General features: G+C 40.4%; 1 protein-coding gene across 1 annotated transcript in view; it reads left to right on the top strand.

The window, feature by feature from the left end:
- LOC5512017 (3'-5' RNA helicase YTHDC2) overlaps positions 1 to 18,563 on the top strand; it is a 40,527-nt gene that overhangs the window by 13,543 nt on the left and 8,421 nt on the right. The window contains exons 13-35 of the mRNA XM_048728294.1: positions 274 to 342; positions 630 to 687; positions 2,767 to 2,896; positions 3,151 to 3,216; positions 5,529 to 5,646; positions 5,732 to 5,789; positions 6,060 to 6,150; positions 8,944 to 8,995; positions 9,306 to 9,341; positions 9,646 to 9,726; positions 10,011 to 10,093; positions 10,803 to 10,908; positions 11,244 to 11,363; positions 11,519 to 11,561; positions 11,940 to 12,062; positions 12,399 to 12,505; positions 15,334 to 15,428; positions 15,732 to 15,837; positions 16,194 to 16,264; positions 16,783 to 16,920; positions 17,150 to 17,414; positions 17,630 to 17,725; positions 18,367 to 18,457. Of these exons, the coding sequence (XP_048584251.1) occupies positions 274 to 342; positions 630 to 687; positions 2,767 to 2,896; positions 3,151 to 3,216; positions 5,529 to 5,646; positions 5,732 to 5,789; positions 6,060 to 6,150; positions 8,944 to 8,995; positions 9,306 to 9,341; positions 9,646 to 9,726; positions 10,011 to 10,093; positions 10,803 to 10,908; positions 11,244 to 11,363; positions 11,519 to 11,561; positions 11,940 to 12,062; positions 12,399 to 12,505; positions 15,334 to 15,428; positions 15,732 to 15,837; positions 16,194 to 16,264; positions 16,783 to 16,920; positions 17,150 to 17,414; positions 17,630 to 17,725; positions 18,367 to 18,457 (2,203 nt within the window). The remainder of the gene's footprint in view (positions 1 to 273; positions 343 to 629; positions 688 to 2,766; positions 2,897 to 3,150; positions 3,217 to 5,528; positions 5,647 to 5,731; positions 5,790 to 6,059; positions 6,151 to 8,943; positions 8,996 to 9,305; positions 9,342 to 9,645; positions 9,727 to 10,010; positions 10,094 to 10,802; positions 10,909 to 11,243; positions 11,364 to 11,518; positions 11,562 to 11,939; positions 12,063 to 12,398; positions 12,506 to 15,333; positions 15,429 to 15,731; positions 15,838 to 16,193; positions 16,265 to 16,782; positions 16,921 to 17,149; positions 17,415 to 17,629; positions 17,726 to 18,366; positions 18,458 to 18,563) is intronic.

The following is an 18,563-nucleotide window of genomic DNA, read 5'->3' as shown; positions in this document are numbered from 1 at the left end:
GGAGCAGATAAGCCAGGTGGGGATTTATTTGGTCTGATCTGATCTACTGTTGGCACGATGTATAAATGATCAGGGCTGCAGGGAGCAGATAAGCCAGGTGGGTATTTATTTGGTCTGATCTGATCTACTGTTGGCACAATGTATAAATGATCAGGGCTGTAATGCCAGAAGAGGCAGGGTTGGTCCCCACCCCCACCCCAAGTGTCTCTGGATTGTCCCCCTCCAGTACCAAGACATGTTGTGTACCTGCTGATTCACTATTGTATGACTCAGGGTGAGTTGGATGATGAGGCTTATCTTCTTCAAGAAATGGACGACAGCATATCTCAAGCCTGGCTTAAGGTAACACCCATTGAAATACAGGCATGTGCCGAAACTACCGAAAAATGCAAAAAAAAAAAAAATGGTCGACAATGCCAGTTTTCTTCTTTATTAAGCTTTCTTCAGGGCGATCTGAAAAAGGTTAAACGTTACAAGTAACTTAACATCATAAACATTACCTCAATCTGACAAAAAAAAATGTGCACGATCTAGAATTGCATGCTATAGACCAATAAAGAATTTACCAATCTTCACGAAGCAAAGACTGAAGTATAAAGTATTGTCAATTAATTTATTGATGTTTTTAGGGTGATGATGACTCTTTTGTTCAAATTCTTCACTTGATCATGAATGAAAACATTAGTGGTGAGTGCAATTATTGCCTGTTTTACGATTCTACAGTCTTTTTACTCATTTTTTTTTCTAACAAGGCATGTTTCTATGGTCTCTTTTTTTCTGACAAGGCATGTTTCTATGGTCTCTTTTTTTCTAACAAGCCATGTTTCTATGGTCTCTTTTTTTCTAACAAGGCATGTTTCTATGGTCTCTTTTGTTCTAACAAGCCATGTTTCTATGGTCTCTTTTTTCTAACAAGCCATGTTTCTATGGTCTCTTTTTTTCTAACAAGCCATGTTTCTATGTTTCTATGGTCTCTTTTTTTCTAACAAGGCATGTTTCTATGGTCTCTTTTTTTCTAGCAAGGCCTGTTTCTATGGTCTCTTTTTTTCTAACAAGCCATGTTTCTATGGTCTCTTTTTTTCAAACAAGCCATGTTTCTATGGTCTCTTTTTTTCTAACAAGCCATGTTTCTATGGTCTCTTTTTTTTCTAACAAGCCATGTTTCTATGGTCTCTTTTTTTCTAACAAGCCATGTTTCTATGTTCCTATGGTCTCTTTTTTTCTAACAAGCCATGTTTCTATGTTCTCTTTTTTCTAACAAGCCATGTTTCTATGGTCTCTTTTTTTCTAACAAGCCATGTTTCTATGGTCTCTTTTTCTCTAACAAGCCAGTTTCTATGTTTCTATGGTCTCTTTTTTTCTAACAAGCCATGTTTCTATGTTTCTATGGTCTCTTTTTTTCTAACAAGCCAGTTTCTATGTTTCTATGGTCTCTTTTTTTCTAACAAGCCATGTTTCTATGTTTCTATGGTCTCTTTTTTTCTAACAAGCCATGTTTCCATGTTTCTATGGTCTCTTTTTTTCTAACAAGCCATGTTTCTATGTTTCTATGGTCTCTTTTTTTTCTAACAAGCCATGTTTCCATGTTTCTATGGTCTCTTTTTTTCTAACAAGCCATGTTTCCGTGTTTCTATGGTCTCTTTTTTCTAACAAGCCATGTTTCTATGTTTCTATGGTCTCTTTTTTCTAACAAGCCATGTTTCTATGTTTTTTTTTTCTAACAAGCCATGTTTCTATGGTCTCTTTTTTTCTAACATGCCATGTTTCTATGTTTCTATGGTCTCTTTTTTTTCTAACAAGCCATGTTTCCATGTTTCTATGGTCTCTTTTTTTCTAACAAGCCATGTTTCCATGTTTCTATGGTCTCTTTTTTTCTAACATGCCATGTTTCTATGTTTCTATGGTCTCTTTTTTTCTAACAAGCCATGTTTCTATGTTTCTATGGTCTCTTTTTTTTCTAACAAGCCATGTTTCCATGTTTCTATGGTCTCTTTTTTTCTAACAAGCCATGTTTCCATGTTTCTATGGTCTCTTTTTTTCTAACAAGCCATGTTTCCATGTTTCTGTGGTCTCTTTTTTTCTAACAAACCATGTTTCCATGTTTCTATGGTCTCTTTTTTTCTAACAAGCCATGTTTCCATGTTTCTGTGGTCTCTTTTTTTCTAACAAGCCATGTTTCTATGTTTCTATGGTCTCTTTTTTTCTAACAAGCCAGTTTCCATGTTTCTATGATCTCTTTTTTTCTAACAAGCCATGTTTCTATGTTTCTGTGGTCTCTTTTTTTCTAACAAACCATGTTTCCATGTTTCTATGGTCTCTTTTTTTCTAACAAGCCATGTTTCCATGTTTCTGTGGTCTCTTTTTTTCTAACAAGCCATGTTTCTATGTTTCTATGGTCTCTTTTTTTCTAACAAGCCATGTTTCCATGTTTCTGTGGTCTCTTTTTTTCTAACAAGCCATGTTTCTATGTTTCTGTGGTCTCTTTTTTTCTAACAAGCCAGTTTCCATGTTTCTATGATCTCTTTTTTTCTAACAAGCCAGTTTCCATGTTTCTGTGGTCTCTTTTTTTCTAACAAGCCATGTTTCTATGTTTCTATGGTCTCTTTTTTTCTAACAAGCCAGTTTCCATGTTTCTATGATCTCTTTTTTTCTAACAAGCCAGTTTCCATGTTTCTGTGGTCTCTTTTTTTCTAACAAGCCATGTTTCTATGTTTCTATGGTCTCTTTTTTTCTAACAAGCCATGTTTCCATGGTTTCTTTTCACAGTTGATTACCAACACTCTGAGACCCAGGCCACCGCTCTGATGGTTGCGGCTGGGAGAGGCTGTGCTGCAGTTGTGGAGCAGCTACTGGCCCTGGGAGCAAATCCACACATCCGGGATCCTAAAAACAACTGGTAAGTGTGTTCTTCACAAAGACAAGAGTTGCACATGAGCTCCTGACATTCTACTTTCATAACAGGGCAAGTAATCCTACAATACAAGGATCCATTCTATTGTTAACACAATCCGGAATGATGAGATATTTTAATCTCCAGAATACTTAAACCAGAACACAGCAACCATGTGTCGGATTAAGAGCCTTTAATATCCAGCACTGCAAAAAGAAAATTGCATTCCGCTTACCATATCATAACCTTTGCTTCTCTAGGATCGCAATTGACTGGGCCAAGAAGTGGGACCACACGGACGTTATTGAGCTCCTTGACTCTAACATGTAAGATCTTGTTTATCGTAAGCTCATAAGCATAGACACGGACGTTATTGAGCTCCTTGACTCTAACATGTAAGATCTTGTTTATCATAAGCTCATAAGCATAGACACGGACGTTATTGAGCTCCTTGACTCTAACATGTAAGATCTTGTTTATCATAAGCTCATAAGCATAGACACGGACGTTATTGAGCTCCTTGACTCTAACATGTAAGATCTTGTTTATCATAAGCTCATAAGCATAGACACGGACGTTATTGAGCTCCTTGACTCTAACATGTAAGATCTTGTTTATCATAAGCTCATAAGCATAGACACGGACGTTATTGAGCTCCTTGACTCTAACATGTAAGATCTTGTTTATCATAAGCTCATAAGCATAGACACGGACGTCATTGAACTCCTTGACTCTAACATGTAAGATCTTGTTTATCATAAGCTCATAAGCATAGACACGGACGTTATTGAGCTCCTTGACTCTAACATGTAAGATCTTGTTTATCATAAGCTCATAAGCATAGACACGGACGTTATTGAGCTCCTTGACTCTAACATGTAAGATCTTGTTTATCATAAGCTCATAAGCATAGACACGGACGTTATTGAGCTCCTTGACTCTAACATGTAAGATCTTGTTTATCATAAGCTCATAAGCATAGACACGGACGTTATTGAGCTCCTTGACTCTAACATGTAAGATCTTGTTTATCATAAGCTCATAAGCATAGACACGGACGTTATTGAGCTCCTTGACTCTAACATGTAAGATCTTGTTTATCATAAGCTCATAAGCATAGACACGGACGTCATTGAACTCCTTGACTCTAACATGTAAGATCTTGTTTATCATAAGCTCATAAGCATAGACACGGACGTTATTGAGCTCCTTGACTCTAACATGTAAGATCTTGTTTATCATAAGCTCATAAGCATAGACACGGACGTTATTGAGCTCCTTGACTCTAACATGTAAGATCTTGTTTATCATAAGCTCATAAGCATAGACACGGACGTTATTGAGCTCCTTGACTCTAACATGTACGATCTTGTTTATCATAAGCTCATAAGCATAGACACGGACGTTATTGAGCTCCTTGACTCTAACATGTAAGATCTTGTTTATCATAAGCTCATAAGCATAGACACGGACGTTATTGAGCTCCTTGACTCTAACATGTACGATCTTGTTTACCATAAGCTCATAAGCATAGACACGGACGTTATTGAGCTCCTTGACTCTAACATGTAAGATCTTGTTTATCATAAGCTCATAAACATAGACACGGACATTATTGAGCTCCTTGACTCTAACATGTAAGATCTTGTTTATCATAAGCTCATAAGCATAGACACGGACGTTATTGAGCTCCTTGACTCTAACATGTAAGATCTTGTTTATCATAAGCTCATAAGCATAGACACGGACGTTATTGAGCTCCTTGACTCTAACATGTAAGATCTTGTTTATCATAAGCTCATAAGCATAGACACGGACGTTATTGAACTCCTTGACTCTAACATGTAAGATCTTGTTTATCATAAGCTCATAAGCATAGACACGGACGTTATTGAGCTCCTTGACTCTAACATGTAAGATCTTGTTTATCATAAGCTCATGTATCACCAAGCTCATCTATTCAAGGGCACAAAACCCGCAAAATAATTTACAACCCCCCTCCCCACCTTCAATTTTGTGCTAAGTGTTTTGGGTTGATATATCATTCAACATTAAAGAGGGTGTGTGTGTGTGTGTGGGGGGGGGGGGGGGGGGGGGGGTGAAATAAAATATAATAATGAAAATGGCGTGTTCCTGATGTATGTGAAAGCAGCACTCAAGGCCTTATAACTTGGACGTTAAAACTCTTTTCGTGAAGTCCATAAACACTAAACTAATAGTCAATAGCATTAACTTTATTATAAAGCAGTCCTCATTAGCGTTATTTTGACATTATAGGTTATATACAGAAACATTCAAAACAATAATAGATAATGCGCGTGCTATTTTAATCGCACGTGAGCCTTGTGTCCCAATGGATGGGACCACCATTGAAGGTTTTCCTCATTTTCAGCTTTATTACGTTTTTTTATACCTCCATATATTAAGCGGCCATTTAGCAGATTCCTAGGATGGCCACTTAATCGATGTACCACTTTATACTTATTGGGCTAAACATCGAACAATGTTAGAGCACCTTAATTACTAGATTGACCTTATCAACCATCTCTCACTCCCTCATCTCTTATCTTGCTTTCTCGTATAATGCATTATAAATTAAAGGTTACAGTTAAACGTTTGCATGTTCACCTCCTCTCAGGCGTTCGTCCCATGCACCTTACAGCGATGACGTCACCCTCGAGAAACAGAGCACCGAGCTGAGTGAAGAGACCAAGGAACTGCTTGCTGTCTATCACAAGACTTTTGATGATGATCGGGTAACACACACAAACAATCATATTTATAAACTGTTGTTTTTGTCATCCAATCTTTAGTGTCTTAATATTTTGCCTTTTGGTTCAGGTTGACCTGGATCTAATATATTGCCTCATAGACCACATATGCAACTCTGGACAACAGGGTAAGTATAATATATACTGTATGATACAGTACAACCCCCCTAACTTAAACTTAGATAACTCAAATTTACTGTTAACCAGAAATGGGTTCAATTTTCCTTGAATTTGAGCAACTCGAACTCCAAACCCAGATAACTCGGGTCCCACTAACTCAAGCTGGTTTTGGTTTCCCTTCAGATTTCGAGTAAGCAGGGTTCTACTGTAGATATATAAACAGTTTATTTGCTGTAAACCAAAATAATGTAGAGTTGACTGTGTTTGTTGTGATCCAGGAGCCGTGCTGGTCTTTCTCCCAGGCTATGATGATATCATCACACTTCGCGACATCCTTGCAAGCAGCAAAGAGTATGGCAATACCAAACGGTACAGTGAGACAAAATACATACCAATCGGTACAGTGAGACAAAATACATACCAATCGGTACAGTGAGACAGAATACAAACCAAACGGTACAGTGAGACAGAATACAGACCAAACGGTACAGTGAGACAGAATACAAACCAAACGGTACAGTGAGACAGAATACAGACCAAACGGTACAATGAGACACAGAATACAGACCAAACGGTACAGTGAGACATAGAATACAGACCAAACGGTACAGTGAGACAGAGAATACAGACCAAACGGTACAGTGAGACAGAATACATACCAAACGGTACAGCGTGACAGAATACATACCAAACGGTACAGTGAGACAGAGAATACAGACCAAACGGTACAGTGAGACCGAGAATACAGACCAAACGGTACAGTAAGACATAGAATACAGACCAAACGGTACAGTGAGACATAGAATACAGACCAAACGGTACAGTGAGACAGAGAATACAGACCAAACGGTACAGTGAGACAGAGAATACAGACCAAACGGTACAGTGAGACAGAGAATACAGACCAAACGGTACAGTGAGACAGAATACAAACCGAACGGTACAGTGAGACATAGAATACAGACCAAACGGTACAGTGAGACAGAGAATACATACCAAACGGTACAGTGAGACAGAGAATACAGACCAAACGGTACAGTGAGACAGAGAATACAGACCAAACGGTACAGCGAGACAGAATACAGACCAAACGGTACAGTGAGACATAGAATACAGACCAAACGGTACAGTGAGACAGAATACAAACCAAACGGTACAGTGAGACATAGAATACAGACCAAACGGTACAGTGAGACAGAGAATACATACCAAACGGTACAGTGAGACAGAGAATACAGACCAAACGGTACAGTGAGACATAGAATACAGACCAAACGGTACAGTGAGACATAGAATACAGACCAAACGGTACAGTGAGACAGAGAATACAGACCAAACGGTACAGCGAGACAGAATACAGACCAAACGGTACAGTGAGACATAGAATACAGACCAAACGGTACAGTGAGACAGAATACATACCAAACGGTACAGCGTGACAGAATACATACCAAACGGTACAGTGAGACATAGAATACAGACCAAACGGTACAGTGAGACATAGAATACAGACCAAACGGTACAGTGAGACAGAGAATACAGACCAAACGGTACAGCGAGACAGAATACATACCAAACGGTACAGTGAGACAGAATACAGACCAAACGGTACAGTGAGACAGAATACAGACCAAACGGTACAGTGAGACAGAATACATACCAAACGGTACAGCGTGACAGAATACATACCAAACGGTACAGTGAGACAGAGAATACAGACCAAACGGTACAGTGAGACAGATAATACAGACCAAACGGTACAGTGAGACAGAGAATACAGACCAAACGGTACAGTGAGACAGATAATACAGACCAAACGGTACAGCGAGACAGAATACAGACCAAACGGTACAGTGAGACATAGAATACAGACCAAACGGTACAGTGAGACAGAATACAAACCAAACGGTACAGTGAGACATAGAATACAGACCAAACGGTACAGTGAGACAGAGAATACATACCAAACGGTACAGTGAGACAGAGAATACAGACCAAACGGTACAGTGAGACATAGAATACAGACCAAACGGTACAGTGAGACATAGAATACAGACCAAACGGTACAGTGAGACAGAGAATACAGACCAAACGGTACAGCGAGACAGAATACAGACCAAACGGTACAGTGAGACATAGAATACAGACCAAACGGTACAGTGAGACAGAATACAGACCAAACGGTACAGTGAGACAGAGAATACAGACCAAACGGTACAGTGAGACAGAATACATACCAAACGGTACAGCGAGACAGAATACAGACCAAACGGTACAGCGAGACATAGAATACAGACCAAACGGTACAGTAAGACATAGAATACAGACCAAACGGTACAGTGAGACATAGAATACAGACCAAACGGTACAATGAGACAGAGAATACAGACTAAACGGTACAGTGAGACAGAATACAGACCAAACGGTACAGTGAGACAGAATACAGACCAAACGGTACAGTGAGACAGAGAATACAGACTAAACGGTACAGTGAGACAGAATACAGACCAAACGGTACAGTTAGATAGAATACAGACCAAACGGTACAGTGAGACACAGAATACAGACCAAACGGTACAGTGAGACATAGAATACAGACCAAACGGTACAGTGAGACAGAATACAGACCAAACGGTACAGTGAGACAGAGAATACAGACCAAACGGTACAGTGAGACATAGAATACAGACCAAACGGTACAGTGAGACAGAATACAGACCAAACGGTACAGTGAGACAGAATACATACCAAACGGTACAGCGTGACAGAATACATACCAAACGGTACAGTGAGACAGAGAATACAGACCAAACGGTACAGTGAGACAGATAATACAGACCAAACGGTACAGTGAGACAGAGAATACAGACCAAACGGTACAGTGAGACAGATAATACAGACCAAACGGTACAGTGAGACATAGAATACAGACCAAACGGTACAGTGAGACAGAGAATACAGACCAAACGGTACAGTGAGACAGAGAATACAGACCAAACGGTACAGTGAGACATAAATACAGACAAAACCTTACAATGAGACAGAGAATACATACCAAACGGTACAGTGAGACAGAATACAGACCAAACGGTACAGCGTGACAGAACTTTGGATAAATAATATTTTGTAGCAATTTAAGGCAATTTTTTCTCTGTCCCTCAGGTACCAGCTGTTTACACTTCACTCGTCTATGCAACCTGGCGAGCAAAGAAAGGCAAGTGTTTTAATACACACAGTCATATCAGTCGCAGTCATATGTGAACAAGATAACTGTACTTGTCTCATTAAGGAAACAGCGTGTATTTTTGCCAAGGTTCTCTAAGGCACCTGATGACATGGGTTTTATTAAAACATATAATAATATGTTGATCTGAATGGATCCCAATGCTAATATGTTGTAGCTTTAGGGTACACTCAGAAATAATCTCACTGTTGCTCTGTTAATTGGTTGGAGTCGGCTGTGGGGGAAGGCTTGCAAAGAAAAAGATTTTCGTCTAATATGTTTGGCCCGCTTTACTTATCAGGTCTTCAGAAAACTGCCACCTACCGTACGCAAGATTGTAAGTAACAAAACAAAGTAATAAACTTGAATTACATAAAGGTATCTATACGCTTGATTCACTCGAGAAGAAAAAGAAACCAAAATAATAAAAATGTATAACGTTTTTGTTTTGTTTTGAGAAGTAACGAGAGAAAGTTCGATTTCAATGTAGAATATGGCCAAGATAAAGGAGAAATAGTTCGAACTTTGAGTTTTAATTATCGGAAATAGTGTCAAAATCCCAGGGAGATTGAATTGAGCATTCGAGTTAGCGGGACTCTACTGTATGCAACTGTGTACTCGTTTGTTCTCTGTGATCGCAGGTTTTATCCACTAACATCGCGGAGACCAGTGTGACCATAGACGATGTGGTGTTCGTCATCGACTCTGGAAAAGTGAAAGAGGTATACAGTTGTGTTACGTCTTACCTCGATGATCTATAACAGGTCGACCACTAAAATTAAAAGCAGCAAAAATATATATGGAATGTTTATTATAGTCATTAATACACATACAATATTAAAACAGTCAAGTAAAAACGGTCCCTGTATGGTATTACCGCATTAAGGAGGCAAATAACAGTCATTCCACACCGTGTTTTTCCTGCTAATTTTGCTGGTCCCCTTGAAAGCTCCATTGCGCTTAAGGTCCATTTTATGTGTTGACTTTTGATTTGTCTTCCTTCAAGAAATCGTTTGACGCTCTCACGTCAGTATCTACCCTACAAGTGGCGTGGGTGTCTAAAGCAAGCGCAGTTCAAAGGCGTGGCAGGTACAGGCCAATGATGATTAAGGTGACGATGTCTATGTACCCCACATCAGCAACCCCCCTTTTCAGCTTAATTTCACTTAAGACAGCTAACCTAAGCAAAAAGACTTAGAGACCATATGACTAATCAATGGTAATTAACATGATGACGCCTATGTACTCCTCATCAACCCCCCCTCTCCAGATTCATTTCACTTAAGACAAGCTTGTGTGACGGCTGTCATGCGTGACACAGGTTACCCTGGCCTGGAAGCATTTTGATAATTGAAATTAATAAATGTCTGCAGAGTCCGCTTGGATTAATGTAAAAGACTGACATCTTATTGCTTTTCTTTACTCCTGAGCTGCTTGTCGTTCTTGTTGTCTACCTATCTTCATGAGCTGGTCGTTGTCCTTAATGTTTCCCTTATTTCCTGAGCTGGTCGTCGTTCTTGTTGTCTACCTATCTTCATGAGCTGGTCGTTGATTTTATTGTCTCCCATTATTCCTAAGCTGGACGTCGTTGTTATTTTCCTCCTTTATTCCTCAGCTGGCCGCTGTTCTCAGTGTTTCCCTTTATTCCAGATCTGGTCGTTGTTCTCAGTGTTTCCCTTTATTCCAGATCTGGCCGCTGTTCTCAGTGTTTCCCTTTATTCCAGATCTGGTCGTTGTTCTCAGTGTTTCCCTTTATTCCAGATCTGGTCGTTGTTCTCATTTTCTCTTTTTCTTCTAGAGCTGGTCGTTGTTCTCCTGGCACATGTTACCATTTGTTTAGCGGCGTGCGGTATGAGAGCTTACAGCCGTACCAGATACCTGAACTGCTGAGGATGCCGCTACAGGTTTGTCACGCATCACACAACACATCATGTTACTGTGTCCCTGTCACGTAATACAACCTTCATAAAATCCACAAGTCATTCAATACAATACGCCTGTTATTATAGCATAAAATCCACAAGTCATTCAATACAATACGCCTGTTATTATAGCATAAAATCCACAAGTCATTCAATACAATACGCCTGTTATTATAGCATAAAATCCACAAGTCATTCAATACAATACGCCTGTTATTATAGCATAAAATTCACAAGTCATTCAATACAATACGCCTGTTATTATAGCATAAAATCCACAAGTCATTCAATACAATACGCCTGTTATTATATTGTAGGAGCTGTGCCTTCATGCTAAGCTTCTGGCAGGACCAAATACCTGTATTGCTGATTTCCTGGCCAAAGCACCAGAACCCCCAACTTATCTGGTGCTGCGTAACGCTGTCACACTTCTTAAGGTATTCGTTATCTCATTCTCTCACGGTATTCAAGGGGTTACGCCACCTGAAGTATGTTAAAAGATGTATTACGCCCCCCAATGTACAATGATGTATTTATTGTCACCCATCGAAGCTTGTTACGCTGCTACTTGTTAAATGTGTCTTTTCCACAGACAATTGATGCTCTCAACAAATGGGAAGATCTTACTGACCTCGGTAAGCCCTGAACATTTAATAGTACCCTTCGTTAACCCATAACATTCTATAATACCTTAGTAAACCCATATCATTCTATAATACCCTAGTAAACTCATAACAATCTATAGTACCTTTGTTAACCCAGGACATGACGATCGGCCAATACCACACAAATACAAACACTATTACACCATAGACGGACAATTTTTTTTTTTTTTTTGTAATTTTGCCTGCTGACCTGGCCTTGTCACGGCAAATGCCACTCTCGTTTAAATATTTTAACTCGCTCGTATTTTTGCCTGCAGGCCGGCACCTGCCAGATCTCCCCGTGAAGCCCCGTCTTGGCAAATACCACTCTTATTTTTGCATATTAATTCTCTTATATTTTGCCTACAGGCCGGCACCTTGCAGATCTCCCTGTGGAGCCCCGCCTCGGCAAGATGATCCTGTACTCAGTGGTGCTGAAGTGTCTGGATCCCGTGATCACGGTGGCTTGTGCACTTGCTTATCGCGACCCTTGTAAGTCATGACAATGATTTCGGCACTTGCACCAACCATTCATCCACTTGTTTGATATTGCTTTGATATGATAATACAACGTTTCCAAGCATGCTTAGAAACATTCTTCCGATATGGAAGTCTGATACGTGATTAATATGTTTTATTAGAATTGCAGTTTCTTGATTACATGTGATACAATACGGATCGCAAAATGGCGATTCTTGAATTATGAATTTATTGCAAGGAACTGAGTATGCTGGGGAAATACTCAATTAATAACACCACAGTCACCTTTTTTTACAAATAATCTAACGAAAACGAGAAATGAGAAATCGACCATAATATATTTTACAGTCGTTCTTCCCATGTACGCCGCCGAGAAGAGAGCTGCTGCGGTGGCAAAAAGGAGATTCATCATAGACCAGTACAGCGACCACCTTCTCTTCGTCAAGGCCTTTAGGGTAACGTGTACACTTCTAACACATCTGTTAAGGCCTTCAGAGTAATGTGTACACTCATGACACATCTGCCAAGGCCTTCAGGGTAATGTGTACATTCATAACACACCTGTCAAGGCCTTTAGGTCAATGTGTACACTCATAACACATCTGTCAAGGCCTTCAGAGTAATGTGTACATTCATAACACACCTGTCAAGGCCTTTAGGTCAATGTGTACACTCATAATACATCTGTCAAGGCCTTCAGGGTAATGTGTACATTCATAACACATCTGTCAAGGCCTTTAGGGTAATGTGTACATTCATAACACATCTGTCAAGGCCTTTAGGGTAATGAGTACATTCATAACACATCTGTCAAGGCCTTCAGGGTAATGTGTGCACTCATGACATCTGCCAAGGCCTTTAGGTCAATGTGTTCACTCATAACACATCTGTCAAGGCCTTTAGGGTAATGTGTACATTCATAACACATCTGTCAAGGCCTTTAGGGTAACGTGTACACTCCTAACACATCTGTCAAGGCCTTTAGGTTATTGTGTACATTCATAATACATCTGTCAAGGCCTTTAGGGTAATGTGTACATTCATAACGCATCTCTCAAGGCCTTTAGGTCAATGTGTGCACTCATGACACATCTGTCAAGGCCTTTAGGGTAATGTGTTCACTCATAACACATCTCTCAAGGCCTTTAGGGTAATGTGTGCACTCATAACACATCTGTCAAGGCCTTCAGGGTAATGTGTGCATTCATGACACATCTGTCAAGGCCTTTAGGGTAATGTGTGCACTCATGACACATCTGCCAAGGCCTTTAGGGTAATATGTACATTCATAACACATCTGTCAAGGCCTTCAGGGTAATGTGTACATTCATAACACATCTGTCAAGGCCTTTAGGGTAATGTGTACATTCATAACACATCTGTCAAGGCCTTTAGGTCAATGTGTACACTCATAACACATCTGTCAGGGCCTTTAGGGTAATGTGTGCATTCATAACACATCTGTCAGGGCCTTTAGGGTAATGTGTGCATTCATAACACATCTGTCAGGGCCTTTAGGGTAATGTGTACATTCATAACACATCTGTCAAGGCCTTTAGGGTAATGAGTACATTCATAACACATCTGTCAAGGCCTTCAGGGTAATGTGTGCACTCATGACATCTGCCAAGGCCTTTAGGTCAATGTGTTCACTCATAACACATCTGTCAAGGCCTTTAGGGTAATGTGTACATTCATAACACATCTGTCAAGGCCTTTAGGGTAACGTGTACACTCCTAACACATCTGTCAAGGCCTTTAGGTTATTGTGTACATTCATAATACATCTGTCAAGGCCTTTAGGGTAATGTGTACATTCATAACGCATCTCTCAAGGCCTTTAGGGTAATGTGTGCACTCATGACACATCTGCCAAGGCCTTTAGGGTAATATGTACATTCATAACACATCTGTCAAGGCCTTCAGGGTAATGTGTACATTCATAACACATCTGTCAAGGCCTTTAGGTCAATGTGTACACTCATAACACATCTGTCAGGGCCTTTAGGGTAATGTGTGCATTCATAACACATCTGTCAGGGCCTTTAGGGTAATGTGTACATTCATAACACATCTGTCAAGGCCTTTAGGGTAATATTTACATTCATAACACATCTGTCAAGGCCTTCATGGTAATGTGTACATTCATAACACATCTGTCAAGGCCTTTAGGTCAATGTGTACACTCATAACACATCTGTCAGGGCCTTTAGGGTAATGTGTACATTCATAACACATCTGTCAAGGCCTTTAGGGTAACGTGTACACTCCTAACACATCTGTCAAGGCCTTCAGAGTAATGTGTACATTCATAACACATCTGTCAAGGCCTTTAGGGTAATATGTACATTCATAACACATCTGTCAAGGCCTTTAGGGTAATGAGTACATTCATAACACATCTGTCGAGGCCTTTTGTGTAATTTGTGTACACTCACAATGCATGTGAAGGCCTTGTGTGTAATGTGTTCACACACAATGCATCTGTGAAGGCCTTGTGTGTAATATGTTCACACACAATGCATCTGTGAAGGCCTTCTGTGTAATGTGTTCACACACAATGCATCTGTGAAGGCCTTCTGTGTAATGTGTTCACACACAATACATATGTGAAGCCTTGTGTGTAATGTGTTCACGCACAATGCATTTGTGAAGGTCTTTGGTGTAATGTGTTCATACATGATGCATCTGTGAAGGCCCTTAGGGTAATGTGTTCACACACAATGCATCTGTGAAGGCCTTTGGTGTAATGTGTTCACACACAATGCATCTGTGAAGGCCTTTCCGGTAATTTGTTCACATACAATGCATCTGTGAAGGTCTTTGGTGTAATGTGTTCACACACAATGCATCTGTGAAGGATTTTAGAAAAATGTGTTCACACACAATGCATCTGTGAAGGCCTTTGGTGTAATATGTTCACATACAATGCATCTGTGAAGGTCTTTGGTGTAATGTGTTCACACACTATGCATCTGTGAAGGCCTTTGGTGTAATCTGTTTACACACTATGCATCTGTGAAGGCCTTTTGGGTAATGTGTTCACACACTATGCATCTGTGAAGGCCTCTTGGGTAATGTGTTCACACACTATGCATCCATGAACAGCGTCAGCGCCAGCATTGTCGACGAGACGCTAGACCAGCAAAACTAGAAGGTGCTTTGAAGTAGTTTGCCAACTTTTCGTTGTCTTGTGGTTAGTGGGACAAGACTTCGCCAGGGTACATCTCTTGAGCTGTATCACTTCTACCTTTTTACAGATTTTGTCTTGTTGTTGCTGTAGGGCTGGCAGAAAGCACGTGCCGAGGGGTTAGACAAGAGCTTCTGTCAGCGGAATTACTTATCACCCGCCTCACTGGAGATGATGTCAGGCATGAAGTAAGCCGCCAACCATTATCAAATACGTTTCTAGGCGACGAATGCCAACCGGAAGCAGGACGAAGTCTAGAAGCATCAATTAACATAAAAGCTTCCCAGACATAAAAAAGTGAATTCGTCATTCAGATTTTAAATTTTTAAAGACGAAGAAAAAACGCGACGTACCTATTCAGATCATTGGTCTCTGTCAGCCGCCATTTTGTCATCCAATATACCAATTACATGGAAAGCGTACGACTTGGTATTTTCGTCTGTTTTATGTCAATAAATAATACTACAGGATTTTCATCTTTAATCTTGTAGGTCTCAGATTATCGGGCACCTCAAGACCTGTGGTTTTATCCGGCCGCGCGGTGCAGGAGACCTCAGGGACCTGAACACTAACTCTAACAACTGGGCAGTTGTGAAGGTGTGTAAGATTCTACCTTTTTTCTTCCCTCCCTCCCCTAGGTCGCGCTTTGTTCAGGCATGTACCCCCAGATCGCCCTTGTATTATGTCTAGTAAAAACCTTTCCCTCCCTCCTCCATGCTGCTCTTTGTTCAGGCATGTACCCCCAGATCGCCCTTGTATTCTGTCTAGTAAAAACCTTTCCCTCCCTCCCCTTAGGCTGCGCTTTGTTCAAGCATGTACCCCCAGATCGCCCTTGTATTCTGTTCAGTAAATACCTTTTCCTCCCTCCCTTAGCCTGCGCTTTGTGCAGGCATGTACCCCAATATCGCCCTTGTATATTATGTCTAGTAAAAACCTTTCCCTCCATCCCTTAGGCTGCGCTTTGTGCAGGCATGTACCCCCAGATCGCCCGTGTCGATAGATTGGATAACAAGCTGACCACACCGTAAGTATTCAAGATTCCGTAAGTATTAAAGTAACATATGTTATCTACAGGGTGGATCAAAAGTTCGTGCACTTTTTTAATTGCGTAAAAACGAAAATGGCGTGAAATGTGCATTTCTGATTTCGCATGCGTGCAATATTTGACTGGAAAAAGGTTAAATCTTTAAAGATCTTTTAAAATCTTTAAGATCTTAGCACTTTTTTAGGAATGCTAACCAATGTTCTTTTAAAAACTAGAAATAAGGTTTTTGGTCAAATATTCAAGTTTGAAAGAATAAAATTTAACGCAATTTAAAAAGTGCACGAAGTTTTTATCCACCCTGTAGTATTATATATTTCTGACAAACAAATGTTTTCTTATGTAACAGCTACGAGCTATAATCATTAGCAGAATAAATTGTATTGAGGAGGGGGAAATTGTTATTCTTTTTTAGCTATGAAAGGGGTATGGGTGAAATTTAGAAAATATATGGTCTATATTTATAATTACAAAACCCATACCAATATATTTTCTTTCAGGAAAGAGACCAAGGTTCGCATTCACACCTCCTCCATCCTGTACCAAGCACCAGAAAAGAATGAGTCACAGTCTCTTTCCCAGGCGAAGGCCGTGAAGCAGCTGCCATCTGATTGGCTGATTTACGAGGAAATGACAAGGTTAGCCAAACACCTGATGATTTTAGCTCTCAAGGGTACCCTGTCTTGACGGATACCCCGTTATCACGAATAGAAAAACAATCCCAGTCATAGTAGAGGATGATTGATATTATATTCACCAAGTGGCAGTCCCAAGTGTGGCCGCAAAAGCGAGAGTCGACTGCGTTGAGCAATATCTGCTTGTGATCACTTATTTAAATATATTATTCATTAATGAAATTCGTTTTAGAATGTACACATCGGTTTCCGTCAAGTGCTGTACCGCTGTTCACCCCATCGCAGTCGCGCTTTTTGCTGGTCCGAGCTTGTCAGCTCCAAACCTAGAGCCTGGGGAGGACAAGTCACGTGATACAGAACGCCGGAACAGTGAAGGACGATGGGAAAGCGAAAGTAGTGATAGCGATGCAGAAGAGAGCAAGCCTGGGGACAAGTCACGTGACAACCAGGCAGAGCTGAAGGTTGACGATTGGATAAGCATGCTGGGAAGTGACGAGGTAAATGATAAAGGGGTCGAACGTGTATTATAGAGGGGTTGGAGTCTGGGGGAAAAATCGTTATGTGTTCGGTACTACACTTACCTGGAAAGGTCTTTGTAGACCAATGAAACACCCTTTTACTATGAATTCTGCAAATGCTTTTCTTTATATTTTTCATAATTCTGGATATTTTCTGGAATCACACATTCTTGCTTTCATGTTGCTATCCACAGACAGTGGAGCTAGCGTCGTTCCTGCGCCACAAGCTGCAGATAGTCTTCATGCGACGAATCCGCGCACCGTCCCGTCCTTGGTCTCAAGTGGACGAGGTAAACACTTACCAACCCTAACAACTGATTGTTAGTCCAGTAACAGAAGGTTTTGGCGAAGTAACACATTCCCTTACCGACCGTAAAGACTGATTGTTAGTCCAGTAACAGAAGATTTTGACGAAGTAACACATCTCCGTACCGACCGTAAAGACTGATTGTTAGTCCAGTACCAGAAGGTTTTGACGAAGTAACACATTCCCTTACCGACCCTAATAACTGATTGTTAACCAGTAACAGAAGATTTTGACGAAGTAACACATCTCCTTTTACCGACTCTAACAACTGATTGTTAGTCCAGTAACAGAAGATTTTGACGAAGTAACACATCTCCTTTTACCGACTCTAACAACTGATTGTTAGTCCAGTAACAGAAGATTTTGACGAAGTAACACATCCTTTTACCTACGCTAACAACTGATTGTTAGTCCAGTAACAGAAGATTTTGACGAAGCAACACATCTCCTTTTACCGACTCTAACAACTGATTGTTAGTTCAGTAACAGAAGATTTGACGAAGTTGACTGGATGTCCAATAAAGTAACTATGTTTTTACGACAAAACAAAATCTCTTAAACCCCTTACCGAACATGTTTTGAAAGTGTAGCGAGGGATGATATAAATTACTTCATTTGTGTCAGACGGTGGTGCGGGCGGTGGTAGCTGTCCTATCAGCAGAGGAGGAGCGAATCAATCCCGAGCTTTATCCGAAACAGCGGCGAGCAAGGCCAGGTAAGATTTAGCTTTTTGTTATATAGAGCGAATAAATCAAGAGTTTTACCCGAAACAGCGGCGAGCAAGGCCAGGTAAGATTTAGCTTTTTGTTATATAGAGCGAA

Source organism: Nematostella vectensis, chromosome 5 (assembly GCF_932526225.1).
Source record: "Nematostella vectensis chromosome 5, jaNemVect1.1, whole genome shotgun sequence".
NCBI lineage: Eukaryota > Metazoa > Cnidaria > Anthozoa > Actiniaria > Edwardsiidae > Nematostella > Nematostella vectensis.
Note: the sequence above shows the minus strand (reverse complement) of the source record. Positions and strands in the feature narration are given on the sequence as shown.